This window comes from Solanum pennellii, chromosome 3 (genome assembly GCF_001406875.1).
Source record: "Solanum pennellii chromosome 3, SPENNV200".
NCBI classification, from domain to species: Eukaryota; Viridiplantae; Streptophyta; class Magnoliopsida; order Solanales; family Solanaceae; genus Solanum; species Solanum pennellii.
In genome coordinates, this window is record NC_028639.1 from 71,977,983 (window position 1) to 71,997,887 (window position 19,905).

At 30.6% G+C, this 19,905-nt stretch overlaps 2 protein-coding genes across 3 annotated transcripts; both read left to right on the forward strand.

The window, feature by feature from the left end:
- The first annotated feature begins 11,430 nt into the window (after positions 1 to 11,430).
- On the forward strand, positions 11,431 to 15,113 carry LOC107012500 (protein TIFY 6A-like). Of its 2 annotated transcripts, none has more exons than XM_015212366.2 (7): positions 11,431 to 11,652; positions 13,171 to 13,367; positions 13,667 to 13,773; positions 13,863 to 13,953; positions 14,045 to 14,372; positions 14,457 to 14,514; positions 14,603 to 15,113. In XM_015212366.2, exons 1-7 carry the CDS (start codon positions 11,589 to 11,591, stop codon positions 14,736 to 14,738), a joined length of 981 nt encoding a protein of 326 aa, XP_015067852.1. In that variant the 5' UTR covers positions 11,431 to 11,588; the 3' UTR covers positions 14,739 to 15,113. The 2 variants fall into 2 exon arrangements, with proteins under 2 accessions (XP_015067852.1, XP_015067851.1); XM_015212365.2 differs by having other exon boundaries at positions 11,433 to 11,652; positions 13,475 to 13,773; positions 14,603 to 15,064.
- Positions 15,114 to 15,616: 503 nt separating this feature from the next.
- On the forward strand, positions 15,617 to 19,892 carry LOC107015283 (TPR repeat-containing thioredoxin TDX). The gene is made up of 11 exons (XM_015215503.2): positions 15,617 to 15,820; positions 15,918 to 15,951; positions 16,305 to 16,415; positions 16,497 to 16,584; positions 16,680 to 16,760; positions 16,857 to 16,921; positions 17,044 to 17,184; positions 17,374 to 17,490; positions 17,569 to 17,622; positions 18,288 to 18,318; positions 19,345 to 19,892. Exons 1-11 carry the CDS (start codon positions 15,708 to 15,710, stop codon positions 19,671 to 19,673), a joined length of 1,164 nt encoding a protein of 387 aa, XP_015070989.1. The 5' UTR covers positions 15,617 to 15,707; the 3' UTR covers positions 19,674 to 19,892.
- The last annotated feature ends 13 nt before the right edge of the window (positions 19,893 to 19,905 follow it).

Below are 19,905 nucleotides of genomic sequence, written 5' to 3' on the forward strand. Positions count from 1 at the left end.
TGGTTGAAAATGATATTTATTTAGAAACAAAAGAATAATTTTTTAATCTTTTCAAAACAGTTTAATTATTATCTAGGAAAAAATTAGCCCTTTGATTCATTTTCTTTCACTAATATCCTCCATTTCTCTGTCTTTTGTCTCCGGCTTCATCTCCATATCTCATTGATAATTTTTAAATTTGTCTCGCTTTTTAAATTTAATTTTATATATCGTATTTTCTTACCTTAAAATTTAGAATGTACCTCGTTCTTCATAAATAGGTATAAAATGTCACTCAATTACTCGTAGAATCATGAAAATTCTAATCGTTCACCTAAATTTCATTGAATTGATTTATCCATTAACTCGTCTTACAAGAAGTCGTCATCTAAGTTTACACCACAATTCTCTCAGTTTGATTTCAAATTTTATTTTTTGGTCTAATCTCAAACACGCTTACCTCTCTCACAACAAATTCTATGTAAATCTTGTCAGTAATTTATTCCTCCACTATGTATTTGTGCAGCTACATCAACCACCATAAACTACACTAGCATCACATCTAATCACTGAAATATCATAGGAAGCCAACTGAAATCACTAAAATTAAAAGAATATCTTGAAATTCACCATTGTTGAGTTGAAGCTTTGAGATCCAAAAATTGAAATCCCAAAAAGTGTTATATATATATATATATATATATATATATATACCCAGTATATATTCTGTATATCATGTATATTATCAAACTTTTCCAGTTGGGAAGAGAAGATTCGGGCCATTTTAGTTACGGGCTTCATTTTACTAAAAAGGCCCAATACGATCGAAACTAAGAAAGATATACATAAAATGCATTGTCCAAAATATGTCTCTTTTCAACTTCTACAAACTACAGAGACTGTTAAAATGTAAGATAAAATATAGTATGATTTGTTTGATTTATTAACTAAAAGATAACTAGTATGATAAAATTTTATATCTATATTCTCCAAACAACAATTCATGCAGTTACTAAACATTTCACTCTTTGATTAGTAAAAAATCAAAGGTGTTTACTTTAACCAAATAATTATAATAATCTAGCGCGTATTAATCCTTAAAGAAAAATGATTCGATGAGGGGTATTTAATGGATAATACGAGTGAATTGTTTATGTATTAAAGACCAACATAAAGTACCATTTTGTGAGATATTTTTGTTATATACTTATTTTTTTTATTAATTTACAACGTAGCATATATAAATTATGAAAAAAATTATATATTATTTTATGTCGGATAAATATATAACTAAAATATGGTTGGTTAAATTTTGTATTACTAGACACTACATAATTAATGTCTCAACTTTAAATAACTAATTTGTATATTATATTATTGAAAACATACCATCAACCATCAACTATTTGCATACAAGATAAAATGCCAAAATCCTTTGTGCTCGTTTCTATCCTATAGCACATCCTTTTCTTTTTTCTTGTCCATTCAAATAAATTAAAAAATAATATATTTTTTAATATTTATCCATAAATAATTATATAAAATATTGTACTAGAAAAATTTGGATTTAGACTATTTTAGTAAAATAAATTCGCTAAATAAATAGGGATAATGTACAAGTATATCTCCTTAACCTATGCCCGAAAGCTCAGAGACGCACCTATACTATACTAAAGTCCTATTACCCCCTGAACTTATTTTATTAATAATTTTCTACCCTTTTCAGCCTACGTGGCACTATCTTGTGGGCACAATGCTGATTGATTTTTTTTTCAAGCTAATGCCACATAAGCCAAAAATGGATAGAAAATTACTTACAAAATAAATTTAAAAAGTAATAAGACCTTAGTATAATATAAATATATCTCTAAAATTTAAATATAAGTTGAGGAATACTTGTTCATTTTCCCACATAAATATTCAAAGTGCCAAATCAATAAGGAACGGAATAATGATAAAAAGAAAGGGAGGAAGCATTAATTAATTCCTTTATTAATATGTGTTAAGTTAAGTTGATAAAATATTGAAGAAGTGGAGTTGTTTTGGTAGGTGTTATATAATTAATTTATTCATATTTTTCAACAATAAAATTTATTAATTCCTACCGTAACAACAGCCCATAGTATTGGGTGCCTTCAGAGTTTTGGACCACGTTGGTAACACCTTTTTTAATTATTTTGTACACTTTTTGTTTCTGAAAAGCAATTGAATACAAAAATGCGCGTGTATTTCGAGGATATGACTTCTGAATATTATGATTAAAAATCAAAATTTATTATTCCCTCCGTTTAAAAAAAAATGACATCCTTTGTTTTTTAGTATGTTTAAAAAAGAATAATATTTTTTTTGTAATAACTTTCCACGTGACATATTTAAGATCACAATTTTGTACATTTGACATAACTTTAATTTAGGATCACATGATCAAAAATCTTTTTTATTTTTTTAAACTTCGTATCAAATCAAACTAAGTCATTCTTTATAAAAAGGAAAGAGAATAAACTGTGCTTATTTAAATATTTTTATTATTACAATCAAGTAAGTAAATTTTTAAGTAAAATTACGAATAGTCAAGTAGATAATTTTATGTGTCTTATCATCAATGAGATGCAACTAACTCAAGTAGATAACTAAGTTTTTAAAAATTCTTGCAAATAACTTTTTGAATTAATAATTAAACTAGCCATTGACTCAAATCTTGTGATAACTTGTTTTCTTTTATAAACTAAAAAGTTACATTAATTGAGAGAAATAAATCTCTTGCAAATAACTTTTTTGAATTAATAATTAAACTGGCCATTGACTCAAATATACAACTTGTGATAACTTATTTTCTTTTATAAATTAAAAAGTTAAATTAATTGAGAGAAATAAATCTCTATTCGTAACTTCTTAACAATATTTTTTGTTGTCTTTGTATTCTTATTTCATAATAAAATTATATTTGCTTCTTTTCAGTTTCCTATAGGAAGATATATTTTTCTATTTTAAAAACTTCAATTTCCTATTCTATGTAACTAAAATTTTGATTTCCTTATTATTCAAATACACATATTATTTAATTTAAATTGTATAACTTTAAGGACATGCTATAATTCAAAAAAAAATAAAACCATCAACAATGTGATGTATCAATACTAATTTATAAAATTATATTAGACTTAAAAAAATTAAAAAATCCACATGTGCGTTTGTTGAAAAGTGGTACTCTTCGTATAATTTTTTATAAAAAAAAATATGGAGTAGTTATTAAATTAAAGTACGGAATAATTAAAAAAATATGATAATTAGGGGCCTAAACAGTAAAAACTTGCTATCAATTACGCAGGAAATGACGTATGGGCTTAAATTTGGGCCCAGAATTGGTGGATCTGTGAGTGTGGGCCCATCACACAGTAGCAACGTGCATTTTAATATTGTTTATATATTAATTAAAGTATTAAACTACCTTTCACATGCATGCCTTCAAATACAATATACTTTGCCACCAAACAAAAATAAAAAATTATATCCGCGATTTGTCTCTCTTGTTTTAGCTCGACATAAAATATAGAAAGTTATTATATTTTGAGTTTTGTAATTTTAAATAAGAAAAATATATTATATATACTATTATATCTAATTTCATGGACTTAATTGTGTTACATGAAAAATTTGAAAGGAAAATATTGAGAAAAAAAATATCTTTTTTCTAGCAGACTAAAAAAATTAGGACAAATAAGTTAATGAAAGGATCCTTTGGGATGGCTGGTCAATTGGTTTGGAGGTGGTTTATCCACCCGAATGACCCAGGATCGATCTATCTCAATGTCTTTTGAGTCGAGCATTTCGCATAGGGGACTTGCCTAATGCAGTTTACGTCTCTTGTGTGATTTGTAGGCTGCAATTTACATCCCCTACGTGGTTTGTAGACTATAGGGGGCGTTTGGTAGGCTGTATTAAAATAAATAATCCATGTATTAGATGTGGTATAATTTAATACTGTGTTTGGTAGGAATGTGAGCCTATGTATAACTAATCCATGGATTAGTTAATACATCCTACATGGTATTATGTGATGTATTACTAATACCTTCCATTTGGAGGTATTAGCTCTAAACCATGGGACTATTCTAGGTAAAGACAAAAATACCCCTCAAATCTTTTTAATATTTTATTTATTTTTTTTATTTTATATTTTATATTTATACTAATAAAGTTATTTAAATAAATTAGCTTACAAATTTTATTATTTAGATATAATTTTCTGTTTCTAAAATATGAATTACTTAATCTATTTATTATTAATATAAAATATTATAATCCGACTAATATGTTAATGTTGATGTATGAATTTAAAAACAATTCATAAGTAAAATATTGTCTCTTAATGAAAGTTCATTAAACATTACACAAGTAGTCTAAAACAAGAGTGTGTGTATATATATATACACATCTCGAGTATAAAAATAGTTTAATTTATTTTTCTATATTTATTTTAAATTTTTATTTTATTTTATGATAAAGAGTTTTTAAAAATTTATTGATTCAAAAAAAAGTTCAATAAATTTTCTCTATAATCATTATAGTTGTGTGACCTTTTGAGTTATTAACTCTAATTTATTAAGATGACAATTATTTACTCTCAAATAATTTAAGTGAGAAAATAGTGAACATGACAATAAAAATTTTATTCTCCTAACTAGTTAAAAATGTTATAAAAAAATAATATTCTCCGTTAATTATCTACGTTGACTCAATTACATGAAATACAAAATCTCATAATGACTCTAGGGTATAATTGGAAAGTTTTTTTTAAAAAAACTTTTAAACTACCCACAAAATTAGATAAGAAACAATGAACCAAACACCTGATAAAAATAATCTCTGCATTACTAATCCCTGCATTGTTAATTCCTGCATTGTTAATTCCTGCATTACTAATCCCTGCATTATTTATTTTTGTACCAAACGACCCCTTACGGTAAGTGATTTACCTAGTGCGCACAAAGTGCTCACTCGAATGACAAATATCATAATCGTAGATTATTCTGACACGATTTGTATACCTCAGTGTCGGCACCTAAAGCATCTCAACTAATATTTCCATGATTATTATTTTTTTATAAAAAAACATAAAGAAAAGAATAAGAGGCTAATTTTGCTATGAGAATCAATTTATTAGTAAAATATGTCCCATTATTGTGAATAGATAGATAGGAAATTCCATAAGTGGGTTTGTATCTGATTATAATATTGTTGACAAAAACTAATCTAATTACAATAATAATATAATTCTATGCATTTGTAGTCATCCAACTACCACGATATAATATGGAGTATTAGAAAAAGTGAAGACATTTCTTATAGTTTTTATAGTAATAAAGTCTAATGAAAATTATTAAAAATTTTGCCTGAATGTTCATAATTTTAATAGACTGAACCACTGAAAATTAATATCGACTCAATAAAATAAACTTATTAATTAATAAGTAAAGATAATAATATAATAATATCAAATTAATCATTGTATTTAATAACAAATAATACGATACAATCTCATACTAAAATAATCGTCACAAACAAGCTATTAATTTAGTGCAAATGCGATTTGTCAAAAATCCAAAATAATATTGCTAGAAGTAATTTCAAATTTATATATATATATATAATATAAAGTTATTTCTTAGAGCTGTCAATATGGACTAGTCCATCTCATCAGGGCTAATTCATACAGACACATTTTACAAGTCAGACCGGTAGCCTAATTTTAGTGTGGGTTAGAAAACGGTCGTCCCAACCCACAAGTACGTGGGATACAGGCTTGCCGGGTCAATTCACTTTTTAAAAAATTATATTTTTTTATAATTATTAAATTAAATTATAAATTATAATTTAAAAATATTATCATAAATATCGACAAAACAATATTACATATCATAAATAAAATTATTTATAATATTTATTAAGTTTTTTTAAAGTAAAAGTATAAAAATCTAAAAATAGAAATATTAACTTAATTGTTTTGAGTTTGAGCTCTCTTTAATTTTAAATTTTAATATTATATTATATTTTTTAATTAACTGTTATTGACGGTCGGTCCTACCGATATTTCTCAAGCCCTTCAAATAAACATATTTATTCAGGCCGGGCTGAAAAACTCTTTTCTTAAATGGATTTCAAAAATCTAAATACACCCCTATTAAATCCCAAATTAGATCAGACTACCTAACTGTCCTAACCCATATTGACGACTTTACTCTTTCTATTTTTAGAAGATTCCAGCACATCTGGTAAGTCATATTCTTAAATTATTCGTAATATTAAATGGGGTTAGACTTATCTTTATTATTTTAATTTAATATAATGACTTATCATTTCTTCTATTTATATTATTTTACTAATATAATATGTATTTTTAAATTGTTATTAAAATCGAATCTTCTAATATCTTCTTAGCATGAAATATGAATGAGTTTAAAGCAAAATTAAGTCATGGGTGGCGTGTATGATATCTAAAATATTTTTCTGTTAGTTAGTGGTCACGTTGTCATGTGAATTTATTCTTAAAATATATGATGAATTCCACTTTTGTATTATCTTATTATTTTAATACTTTTATTATATTATATTATATTAAATAAAAATATTGTCCATTTTCATGTGCTTAGTTGAATTCAAAATTCATGGATCTCGTTTGAATTCAAAAATTTCAAGATTCCTTACTTCCTTTCTTTCTCCCTTTTAAATAATATTTTTGTAATTTAAATAAACATTGATGAGAGTATTCAATGACAGTGCCTTTTTTTTTAATGGATGATTGGAGTATTCAACGAGAAAATAAAATAAAATATGCGATCATTCAAGGAACCCAACTTTTTTTTTTTTGTTGAAAAAAAAAATTATACTCATTTTAATAATGTTTTCATCATTTTTATACGATGAGCATAATTCCATATTTCTAAAACATAATATGAGCATTTGTTGCATTGACTTTTTGCCAAATCCATAGTTTGGACTTTGAAGTAAAATGTTTAGCATGTTTGATTTTGGGTATAATACATAAACATGCTTCTTAATTTAACTTCGACTAATAACTATATTTTCTAATTTTGAATTGCACAAGTAATTACTTAAATTTATATAAAATTAAATAAGTAGATACAAGTATCCTACATGGTATAATGCATGTAATATGTCAAAATTGCCATATACGGTGTCGGACAAATGTGTCAATTTGCTCAATTTTATACAAGTTTAAGTGTCTATTTATGCACACCCAAAATTAAAAGTCATAGTTATCAATCAGCGTTAAGTTAAGAGTCACGTTTATGTATTACTCCCTCCGTCTGGAAATATTTGTCATGTTGCACTTATCGAAAGTCAATTTGACTAATATTCAAAGGTAAATTAGATCACATTAATTCGATATTTTAAACAAAAAATTAGATATTCTAAAACTATATGAAAAGTACTATAAATTACAATTTTTTGAATATTAATATGATGAAAATGCATCTTAAAATGTTAATTAAAGTTTTTATAAATTGACTCTAAAAATAGAATCATGACAAATAATATAAGACGAAGGGAATATATGTTATTAACATCTTTGTATAATTATACAAATATTTTTTAAGCATTAAAATACCATATCGTATCATACCATGTCCAGCTAAATATCTGGTGATTTAATTCTTAAAAGAAACAAAAGTAAATTGAAACGAAAGAGTTAATTTTAAGAAGAAGGCCGAATTGGATGGTGCCACGTGGTTCGTGTTGTAGCGAGAGCCAGCTGTTACCGAGAAACTGTACGATCCACGCTACCCAAAGATGTGAACATTAATTAATTATAATTAATATAAATGATACGTCAAATATGAATACTTCACGTGTTTTGCTACGTGTCTTTGTAACACTCTCTCTCGTGCTGCCATTGGACAACGTGATTTTAATGACAGAGGAGTTACGGTTATTTCGTCTTTTCAGTTTACGTGACACACGTAATTTATAAATATACATAAATATTGAAATTTATGAAACTCTTTCAATTTGAATTAAGACGATAAAAAGTGTGTTCAATTTTAATTAGTATTTTTGGAAATTACAAGATCTAGAGTATTCCATAATAAAATATATGTATAAATCTTATAAGGAAAGGAAGAAGGAATATAATTTTACTTACAATATTTATTAATAAAAATATGTTTTTTAAATTTTATTTGTGTAATTTATTTATTAAAGATTTATAAATAAAATTTTTAACAAACTTAAACGTATTAACTGTCGATAAATTGATAAAGGCGCAGAGTGTTCATGCATCTTATTTTTGTTTCAGGAGCAGAAATTTGTTTTCATTAGGCCATTATTTTTTCAAAAAAAGTCAAAAGTAATTCAGAATTTTAAAATAACAGAACTACAACAAATAATAATGTAATGGAACAAAAACTATATATTTTTTTCCTGGCATACATTATTTAATTATTTTATTAAAAAATTCTTAAATTAAATTATTCACTAAAAATTATTTGGTAGAATATGTAAAAATAGTATTTAATAGAGTATAATAGTAATGTCTACATTAGTTATACTTATATCTGTTTTTTATGCATTGTTTAATTTGGTGATTAAAAATAAAATGCGTTATATAAATATTTATTTATGAAAGTATCTTTCACAATTATGGTGGAGAAAATATAAAAGTGCTTTGTGGGGTAATTGGGTCCTTAATCATGATAATACATGTATTAAATCTCTTGCATTAGTAATACACTCAGTTACACAATAGAGTGAATAACTAATGTAATCATTGTTTTTAGGCAAAAGTATTCATTACCTCCCTATATTTGAAGCTTTTTATTCAGTGTACACCTAAACTTTATTTTGTTTCAATTACCCCCCTGAACTTGCTTATTCATCGAACACGTACACCTTTTCTGTCCACCTGGCATAGAAACTGAAACTAAACTCTACAAAGCGCGTGAGACAGCGATTTTTTGCCACATCATAAAGTTACAACGGTAATATACGTAAAAAAATCTATTTTTTCTTTAATATTGACTTATTTTAAGATTTTTTCTCTCTCTATTCTCTAGCTATTTATTCTTCTTTATCTCTTCTCCCTTTTCAAATTTCAGATTTTTCTCAAGGGCTTCGGGAATCCTCTTCTTGAAACACAATCCATCAAGTTCCAAATCAAAATTTTTCCTCTTATAGAAAAACTCTTTTGCATCTTCAACTCTATGAGCTGCAGCATATCTATTAATCAAATACCATAAGTTTTTTCATTAACCAAATTTCCTCTCTTAGACATTTCGTCAAGCACTTGGTTGAGTTCATCAAACGTCTCATACGACCAAGAATATCGAGAATTTCATTGAAAGATTCAGTTTTTGGTGAATACCTACATGGATTTTCACCTGCTAATATCCATTTGAAGAAGATAAAAGCTGGTTTCCAATCAGAACGGTGCCGTTTAAGCACGTTTAGAATAAAATCTTCAGATAATGTGAAATTGCAATTACTTAGAGATTGAAAAATGTCACTCACTGATTTATCTGCTTTATTCTTGAGAAGGGTCTGCATTTCCAACGCGCAGTTTTCTTCGTCGGATATTGTGTGCATTAGGAGATGAAAGCGACTCGTCATTTTGTGTTGAAAACTGTAGAAACGCTGAATTCTCCGGTAGAGTTCTTTAGTTGACATTTCGATGACCTTTCTGGTGGAACGCCGGAAAAGTAGATTTTATTGGAATGAAAGCAAGAGCAAACAAGAGCAAGTCATATAAGAGAGTCTGATTTGTGAATTGTGAAGGTTGGTATTATCTAGGTGACAATATTTATCTAGGTGGCAAAATATTTAACTAGGTCGCAAAAATATTTATCTAGGTGTCGTGCGCGTGTGGATACGATCGTAGTGAGTGGACATAAAAGGTGTACGTGTTCGATGAATAAGCAAGTTCAGGGGGGTAATTGAAACAAAATAAAGTTTAGGTGTACACTGAATAAAAAGCTTCAAGTACAGGGGGGTAATGAATACTTTTGCCTTGTTTTTACTAGAGTTTTAAAAGGCATGGGGGTGAGACGAGACGTTTTATACAATATGGGGCGAGGAATAAGTCTCGAAGACACGAGACGTAAGTCCCATGGATCTACAAGGCGTAGTCACATGTATATTCAACTTTATAGTTTTATACTAATAAAATAAGCAAAAGTAAACTTTTCAATAAATTATGATTTTAATGTGTGATAAAGTGTTAATATTCAATAATGAAGAAAAAAGAATTATCATTATAATTTGAGAAATATCATTACACGAATAATAAAAATATGATTTGAAGCAAAAAAATTAAAAAAGTACATTAAAAACGCCCGGGCATACATTTTTACACCCAGGACTTAAGTTTTTATGTTCAGGGCTTACGCCTCAAATTTTAGGATTTACGTTTTGTGGATCTACGTTTTTAATTTACGCCTTTTAGTACGCTACGCCCCGAAACTCGCCTGGGACTCACTCCAAAAACGTTTTTGAAAACACTGATCTTACTAATATACTCTACAAAATCATTACTAGATTAAGATAAAATTAATCAAAATTATTCTTATTTACCTCTATAATTAATTCTCATTGGAAGCTTAAACAAATTTAAAAATTCCAATCTTATTTTTTAAAAAAAGAATTCATCAATTATTTTGACATATACTATTCAACCTATTTTACCTTTTTTTTCACAAATTATCTCGATGCTAATAAAATTAATTATAATTTTATCTAAATCTCTCAAGTATTTGGTAAAATAAAAAATATTAATTAATATAATAAAATAATATAATAATTGAACTGTAAGACATAAAGACATATAAATTATATAATAAATATAATAATAGAAATCAAAGATTTAAAACCATGGAAATAATACGAGTCCGAAACTCAAACGGTAGAAAATATTAACAAAAATTCCAAAAGGGTATATAAAATTTTATATAAACCAAAACGGTAAAATCGCTCCGCCGGCAGCGATTTACTTCAACTGAAAAAGTAAAATCGCTGCCCCAGCAGCGATTTTGCCAAAAAGTTTTTTTTCTTCTTACAAAGCGCTGCCAGGGCAGCGATTTATAAAAAAAAAATTTTTTTTTTATAAATCGCTGCCCTGGCAGCGCTTTGTAAGAAGAAAAAAAACTTTTTGGCAAAATCGCTGCTGGGGCAGCGATTTTACTTTTTCAGTTGAAGTAAATCGCTGCCGGCGGAGCGATTTTACCGTTTTGGTTTATATAAAATTTTATATACCCTTTTGGAATTTTTGTTAATATTTTCTACCGTTTGAGTTTCGGACTCGAAATAATACAACGACTATTAATAACCTTCAATCTACATGTGAATTTAACTTTGATATAAAGTGAGGGTAATCTCGAAGGAATCAACGGGGGTGATGTTATCTGATAAATAAAAAACAAAGGTGTGACTTCATTTAAAACCTTACTTATTCTATTTCCCTCACATTTCTCCTTTCACAATAAACAAACAAACAAGTTTCTGAAGCAGAGAGAGAATAAAAAAAAACAGAGCTAGATATCTCTTTGCTACTACAATTAACAATCTTCTCAAATTCCTCAAGTTCAAACTGAAGAGAAATGGAGAGAGATTTCATGGGGTTGACTGTGAAGCAAGAAGTTCTTGAAGAACCTATAGATCCAGGTAACCATATTGTTTTTTACTTCATGTTTTTTTCCAGTTAGTTCATGATATTCATGTTTCTATGGAATATTTTTCTGTAAATAGTATTGAAACTCATATAGGTGTTCAAGAATCGAATTGCGTCTCAATCTAAGTTAAGGGAAATTCGAGATTTTAGTTTCTGTTTTTGAAATTTAACTTTCTTTTTCTGAAACACCAAACAGAGAAAGGGTGTTTTCTTATTCGTCAAAATAAACTTTTTTAATATTGCTTTATGGTAGGTTGACACCTAAACTATCATTTTTTGTGATTATCAACATTTTTATTTCCTAGATGGTGGTAATTCAGGTTAAAAAAAAGAAGGGAACAACTCACCCTTCTAGTGGCCCGTGGTTTGGGCTCGGGATTTTTACGTAGTTCGAAATCGTTTTGGGATGACCCATAGTTTGGGCTTGAGATTTTTATGTTGGAGGTTTCAAGTTTAAAATCTTAGCCAGCAAAAGCAAGGAGTTTGCCTTCTTGGTCGAACTCTATCTCTCCTATCTAGTTTGCGAGCTATTATATTAGGATTTTACCATGTGATCATCCAAAGATTCGGATAGCAGTTGCGAATTTTCCTTTGCATAACAAAAAAAAAAAGAACAACTGATAGTTAAAGTGTGAAACAATGATAGTAATAGTTTAGGTGTGTTTTAGTGCGAAGAGCAAAGGTAGTGTGGACCACGTTGAGTGGGAATACTTCAAATGGGGAGATTAAAAAAAAAAAGAACAATTTATGTAGGGTTTGATTTTTTTTTTTTAATAAAATGGAACCAATGAGGCAGGCTTTAATTTGTTTAGCGTAGTCCATGCACCTTTTTGAATGCATTGTGTGAACTGGATTAGTTTATTTTATTAATGATAAATTTTTTTAATTTAGATGAGTTGTGAAACCCCACAAGTCATCTTCTTTCATGATTAAAATATGGTGGGATAGTACCAAGAACATGAATAAATTACTTTTCCTCTTCCATTAGAATAAGGTAGTGTTATTAAAGAAAACCCAACTGGTATGGTTTTTCATGTATAATATTATTTTGACTAGATGGTTTTCCATGTTCTTTACTTCTGCTTGCATTGGTAAATACAATATTGTATAGTATTATATATAGCACATGAGAAACTAAGCAGCTTGTATTTAAATACCTTGAAGGGAAGAACATGTTCACCCCCTTTTTCAGCTGCACTGGTGAAGCACTTTTGAATTATTTATTTGTTCATATTGTCTTATTTCAAGGGAAAAAGAAGGTCTTGGTAAAAGCATAGTGTATAGATTCGTGGGTTGGCGTTTTCTCTTTCTTTTCTGAATGTATACTTCAGCAATATTTTTACTAAAGAGTTGTTTATTAATTAGGTAAGTAGTTAATTGCATTCGTGTATTCGTAGAGTTGAAAAATTGAATTTAGGTATTTCTTATACATCAGAAGCTTGTAAGTAAATATAAATGTTGGATGCAACTAAGATGGTATCTTCTTCTTATCTTGTGTTGTGATTTTGCAGCACCTTTAAGAAGTTCAGCAATGCAGTGGTCATTCACGAACAACGTCACTGCTCATCCTCAATACCTTTCTTTCAAGAGTGCTCCAGAGGATAAACCGAAAATTGGTTTTGATTCTCTTGCATCAACTGGATTGGTGACTATAACCACAACTGAAGCTGTTGACTCGAGTCATCGGACATACTCTGATGTCACACAGGTTTGATATGGATCTTCTTGACCTTTTTACTTTTATCATACCAGAGATCTTGTATAAGTACCTTCACAACTTGCTTGCTTTTCATTAGTTGTTCATCTAAATGTCAGAAAAATATGATGCTTGAAAGACAAGGTGGAACACACTACACAACGACAACTTTCTCTCCTCATCACTATGATGCACACTCTATGCATCGATCTCACGGAGTCAGAGTGCTCCCACTTGCGAGCCCAACTAATCAGATTTCTGTATCTATGACTATGCCTGGTCATAAGTCTTTTATTTCTCCTGTTGGACAGAATCTGATAACTACTGTAAATCAACTCCCTGGTGCTGGAGCTCTGGTTGTTAGCCCCATTTCAGCTGTTCCGTCTAGCAGCGTTGTCGTGGGCACCACTGATTTAAGGTATGTTAGCTAACATTGATATAAAATGTCTATTGAGAAAACTTGTACTGAAGGGAGACACTGAGTTTGTTGTGGATCGTTATTGGCAGGGGTGCTCCCAAAACTCCCCCAGGTCCTGCCCAGTTGACCATCTTTTATGGTGGTTCTGTCAGTGTTTATGACAATGTTTCACCGGAAAAGGTAAATGTTCTAGACCTTTAGGTTCTCGTTGGTCTCATCAATCTATCTTATGTCGAATATCTTAGCAATTAATTCTCTGCTTTTGGATTAGGCTCAAGCTATTATGTTACTTGCTGGAAATGCACCACCTGTTACACCAAATGCAACATCTACTCTATCTCCAATTCAGGCGCCTATACCTAAGTCCTCGGCCATTGACTCTTTTGTTGTAAATCAGTGCCGTAATACAACACCTACACTTGCCAGCCCCATTTCTATAACATCCCATGGTGGCGCGCAAGCTGCCAGAGTGTCTACTAATACAAATGGAGTAACTATTATCAAATCAATAGGAGTTCTTCCATCTCCTTCTCTTAAAGCCGAGCCTTCCAAAGTTACCAGTTCTGTAGGATCTTTTCCTGCCTCCCTCGTTCCATCAGGTATATTCTCGTGCTTTCCTAACTGAATTGCTAATCACAAAGATCATTGACCAGTACAATAATTTCGACATTTGTCATTTGCAGCTGTGCCTCAGGCACGCAAGGCATCATTGGCTCGATTCTTGGAGAAGCGCAAGGAAAGGTAATTAGGGGTTTGCTTTCATTTGTTGAAGTAGTTGATTTGTTAGTCTGGTTTCCTCTTTAAGCTTATCGTGTTCTCGAAAATCCAGGGTAATAAGTGCATCACCTTATCCTCCCAACAGCAAGCAATCCCCAGAATGTAGCACTCCTGAACTTGGAAGTAGAAGCCTCTCTATGAATTCTTCAGGCTCTTGTCCTCCCCACATAATCAGTTTGGTCAAGTAGACGATGCATTGCCAAAGGCGGCAAAATAATGTAGACACAAAATGGAAGAGTGTACTAGAAAGATTATTTTGAACTATTAAATCACGTTCGTTTTGACCTCAAATACTTATTTAAGTTTTTTCTTAGATACAACTACTCTAGGTTTGTTTTTCCTTGTAAGCATTATCAGAGCCTTTTCTCTGATGAAAAAACTACAAGCTTTGTGTAGGTTTTTCATTTTTGCCAATGTAAAGAAGCTTTATTTTTCTTCAAAGTTTTGTTTGTTATTCTTCTGTTAGCCACTTTGTGTACTAGTGTGGTATGATAGTTCTTGTAAATTCACACCATTTTGTACACAGGGATGAATTTCAAAGCCATTACAAAGTACGGATGAAATCGAGCTATCTTTTTTTTTTGGCATGAAGGGTCATGATGATAACGTTTTATTAGGACAAATGAGTAATTTATTCTATGTTTGATGTAAAATTTGTATTCCCAAAATCTTCAATTTTCATGTCACAAGAACTTCGTTAGTCAAATAAAGACAATTCTCACACTATTCATGTGCGTACAAAATAAAAATTTTAAAATATCTTTATTTAACTGATAGGAGTTTTTGAAAATAATTTTTCTAATAACTTTTATGTACATTTTTATCATTAGAGCCCATATCTCACTTAAGAAGTGTTATTATTGTAGTTAACTTGTACTATGTATTTTTTGTGGTTTTCAAATATTGCGTTTTTATTTAAGAGGCATGATAAATTTTAATTTGTTCATAAAGTTTTGTTTTCAGCCAAACTTTTAAATCATATTATTGATAAATAAATAATTAAATTAAAAGTAGAAAAAGACAAAAATTATTTGTAGATACATAAATATTAATGTATTTTTTAAGCATTAAGAAAAAAAGAAAAAATCCTGGGACAAAGTAGTGGAAATTGACTAAAACTGAGACACAGAGAGAAAGAGAGTAGACTGGTGAGGACGATGATGGATACTGAGAAGCTTGAAGACCTAAAGCATTTTGTGGAGCTTTGCAAAGAGAATCCTTCAATTTTACAGAATCCTTCGCTAACCTTTTTCAAGACCTTTCTCGAAAGGTACTCATTATTTTTTTTTCATAACCCTTTTAGGTTTTCCTTGATCGAACCGACAAATTGATTAATTGTTTTTCATTGTTGAATGAATTGATTACAGCTTGGGTGCTCAGCTTCCTCCGTCGGTTAAATCTGTAAGCTTTCGCTAGCAATTCGCCCTTTCTGCAATTTTTTATTTTAGTGATTGCTGAATGTTTTGTTGCTGTTTTCTGCTTTGAACAGAAAAAAGAAACCTAATTTTGATATTGCCAAAGAGTTAAAATTGTGATTTAGTTTGATGTGTGCAAATGAATTTTGTGATTAGTTGATCAATGTGGGGATGGAGATAAGTTTTTATTTTGTAAGAAGGAAATTGGTAGGGTCCGTTATACTTCATGATATTTGGTATTTTGAGAAATGGTGATCGTATTAGCCAAATGAAAGATTTACAAACTTGACGTTCTGTGTGAAATGGGGAAATGTTGTTCACCGATGAATGAGTTTGCAGGAACAAGGTGGAGAGGAGCATCATGATGAACTGGATGAAGACATTGTAGAGTCTGATGTCGAGTTGGATAACAATGATATTGTGGAACCTGACAATGATCCTCCACAACAGGTATGTCATGGAGGGGTTAGGTGGATGCAGCTTTGGCGTTCTTTTGTATTTAATGAGTTTTTCTTTGTTGTATAATTGCAGATGGGAGATTCTACTACTGAAGTAACAGATGAAAATCGAGATGCTGCTCAAATATCAAAAGCGAAAGCACTGGATGCAATATCTGAAGGCAAGCTAATCTTTACTTAACTGTGTAATGAAGATCCCTTTTTACAATATTGATTGGGGAAGTTACACCTTATGACAACCGTACATTTCTGGCAGGCAAGCTTGATGAAGCCATAAATCATTTAACTGAAGCTATTTTGTTGAATCCAACTTCTGCAATATTATACGCAACAAGAGGTTTGTATCTGGCCTATTTACCATCTTAATGTTTGTTTTTTGGCTTTGTATCATGTCCTTCATGTGGTCTTTTGACGAATACCAATGTCTATGCAGCTAATGTCTTCATTAAGCTGAAAAAGCCCAATGCCGCGATCCGTGATGCTGATGCTGCTTTAAAGGTATTTCAGAAGTAATTTCCAGCTATGCTTACATAAGCTAGAAAGAAATTTTAGGTTCATTTATGTTTTTGACTGTATTTTTGAGTCCTAAGACTAATGATACTTGCATCATTTCATTAAAGGTCAACCCTGACTCAGCAAAAGGATACAAAGTGAGGGGTATGGCTCGAGCAATGTTGGGCTTATGGAAAGAGGCAGCTAGCGATCTTCGTGTGGCATCCATGATAGATTTTGATGAAGAGATTGCTGAGATACTTAAAAAGGTTAAATATTCATATTTCTCCTTGTCCATTACGCCTTCTCCCTGATGTACAGGAACCATCTGAATGGTTCACAAAATTTTCTACTGCATGTAGTTCAGTTTCGTTGTTTTTACTTAACTTAAGAGTAAGAGAAGGAAAAAATGTCTTCAAACTTTAAAATAGAAGTTCTTTGGCCTGGAAATATGGCAGGTTGAACCTAATGCTCACAAAATTGAAGAGCACTGCCGGAAGTATCAACGGCTGCGAGAAGAGAAGAAGTTGAGAAAAATTGAGCGTGACAGTCAGCAGCGTCAGGCAGAGCCAAAGGTGTTTTATAGTGTATTGAAAGTATTTAGTCACTGACTGGCTGGTTTAGATTATTCTTGACATCAATTTGCACTGCAGGCAGCTAATGAAAAGAGTAAAAAGAAAGAACAGCAATCTAAACATGAAGCTTCTGTAAGTTTTCTTGGGTATAGTTTTGTGAAACTGCTATCACACCGGTGTGATTTCCGGATGTAAGAAGTTCACTGTTTGTGATCTTTCATGAGTTTCAACCAGTGGCATCTGTTCATAATTTAGTTTGTACCTAAAGCTGACATCGGTGTTGTTAAGACATCATTTGATTGGTTATTAACTACTCATTTCCGAGCTCCAAATTCCCTGCTTAGTCCCCCACTCTAAAGGTGTAGACTGGGCAAATAAAGAGCTCAATTAACTTCTGCCTGTGGTCTTCAACTTTGTTCGTTTGCATTTTATTTTTCTGTTTGGCTTGTGCAGCCTCTGTTATATCCTCCTACCTAGTTTCAGCTAGCATTCAGTTGGATCCACTTTCCTACTTTGACCCGTTACCTCATCTCTCTTTTCTTTATGGTAGGGCATGGGGATTAATATTATTCACAAAAAGTATGAAATTTGTTTACTTAAATTGCTAAACACGGTTAACAATGATATTTATTTGATCTTTACAAGTGGCAAAAGACGACTAGGGAATAAACCTGGATTATTGAGTTGGCCTGCTATTTAAATTTTGACTCTTCCCTTTCTGCAGCTCCTTTATTACTCTGTTTATAGATTCATTTCTTCTTATAATCAATTATGCTTTTTTCAAAAATATGATGCAGGATCCTGACTCTGCTTCTGATTTGAATTATGGTATGATCTTCATTTTTCAAATTCACTACTCATTTATGATTTGACATTTGATGGTTGAATTGAGTGTATCTACGATTCCTTTTTTATCTGTCGTGACTGATAGCTCATTCTTGACAGTAATCCTTATGTTATTGAAGTGCCCAGCATTTGTTATTATAATAATGACTTTGGAAATATGGCATCATTCTTTTGCCAGTAGATAGTTTTATCATAATTAACATATCCATCAGTATGTTCCTGCGATTATCCAGGTCTTGTTTTACCTACGGCTATACGTTCAATGTAAGCTTAAGTGATAAGAAATTCAAAACTGATAAGTACAATCCTCAACTGATGAAAAATACCTAGCATCACCGCCATAGTCGTCCTTCTTCCTTGAGCTAGTCTGCTGCTATCTATCAGCTTTAATTTGTGAAAACTATCATATTTTATCCAGTGAACTTGTTAATGACCACCTGAAGCTATAATAAAAATTGATAGCTTAAAGCCTTAGACGCTGCTACAGAAATATAGATGATGTGCAGATATTCATGTAGATATTTGTGCGACATGCACCCAATTGCCTAGCGTGATGGTGTAGCTGGTTTTCTAGGTTTTATTAGGTACCTTCTGGTAATTGCCTGATAGTTTATCATATAAGTATTAAGAGGTTGGCAGTTCTCATTGTAATGGGAGGAAGTGGAGAAAACTGTTGACCATTTGGGTGTTGTGGGGTGTGGGTTAGGGTGTGTTATATGATGGTATATGCTATGAGGAATGAAAAATGAGGGGGAGGCTGCTGGTGGCTGTGAGATGATGTTTTGATAAGGCTTTCGAGTATTTGGTTATATTTTGATCTTTGCTTTCCAGAACTTTGTTATGTTGATTTCTTCAAGAAAACTTGTTTTACTCTCATTTTCCTTGTGCTATTTGTCATTTGGTTTTTGATTAACACCATGATGAATAGAAGTATGTTTTATGCTGCAAAATAGTAGTGCGGCTTTCATTTAAGAGGGACAAGTAAATTAACTTGTTTATTATATACAGGAAAAATTGTTGGTATCCATTCTGTGAGCGAACTAGAGACGAAGTTAAATGCTGTTTCAAAAGGATCACGTCTAGCTATCCTTTACTTCACTGCAACATGGTGTGGACCATGTCGTTTTATTTCTCCATTTTATACAAGCCTACCCGAAAAATATCCAAAAGTTGCATTTTTGAAGGCTGATATCGATGAGGCTAGAGACGTGGCTTCGAGATGGAACGTCAGTAGTGTTCCAGCTTTCTTTTTCATAAAAAATGGCAAGGAGGTCGACAAGGTTGTAGGTGCTGACAAGAATTCACTGGAAAAGAAGATCGCCCAGCATGCAGGCTAACTTTGGAAATAGTCTGTTGTATCGTGAATTAAATTAAATGCCTTTGCTTTGTTGAAATAAAAAGGCATATTTATTTATTTTAACTTTCTTTCAGTGGAGAAGTGTTCTCAAGGTTTATAATTAGACTATTGTAAAAATATCTGATTCAAGGAGATTTCTGTAGTTTCTTTTGATGAATCAGAATAGCTGATCTTATAAATAAAAAAATTAGGCAACTAATATTACATCTGAA

What these genes read in the sequence shown, in the direction of transcription:
- LOC107012500 (XM_015212365.2), top strand. Translation starts at nt 11,589, where the DNA reads ATGGAGAGAGATTTCATGGGGTTGACTGTGAAGCAAGAAGTTCTTGAA. An exon ending in TGAAGAACCTATAGATCCAG is followed by an intron (nt 11,653 to 13,170) that starts GTAACCATATTG and finishes GTGATTTTGCAG; the next exon opens with CACCTTTAAGAAGTTCAGCA. An exon ending in TGCCTCCCTCGTTCCATCAG is followed by an intron (nt 14,373 to 14,456) that starts GTATATTCTCGT and finishes TGTCATTTGCAG; the next exon opens with CTGTGCCTCAGGCACGCAAG.
- LOC107015283 (XM_015215503.2), top strand. Translation starts at nt 15,708, where the DNA reads ATGATGGATACTGAGAAGCTTGAAGACCTAAAGCATTTTGTGGAGCTT. An exon ending in TTCCTCCGTCGGTTAAATCT is followed by an intron (nt 15,952 to 16,304) that starts GTAAGCTTTCGC and finishes ATGAGTTTGCAG; the next exon opens with GAACAAGGTGGAGAGGAGCA. An exon ending in TGCTTCTGATTTGAATTATG is followed by an intron (nt 18,319 to 19,344) that starts GTATGATCTTCA and finishes TATTATATACAG; the next exon opens with GAAAAATTGTTGGTATCCAT.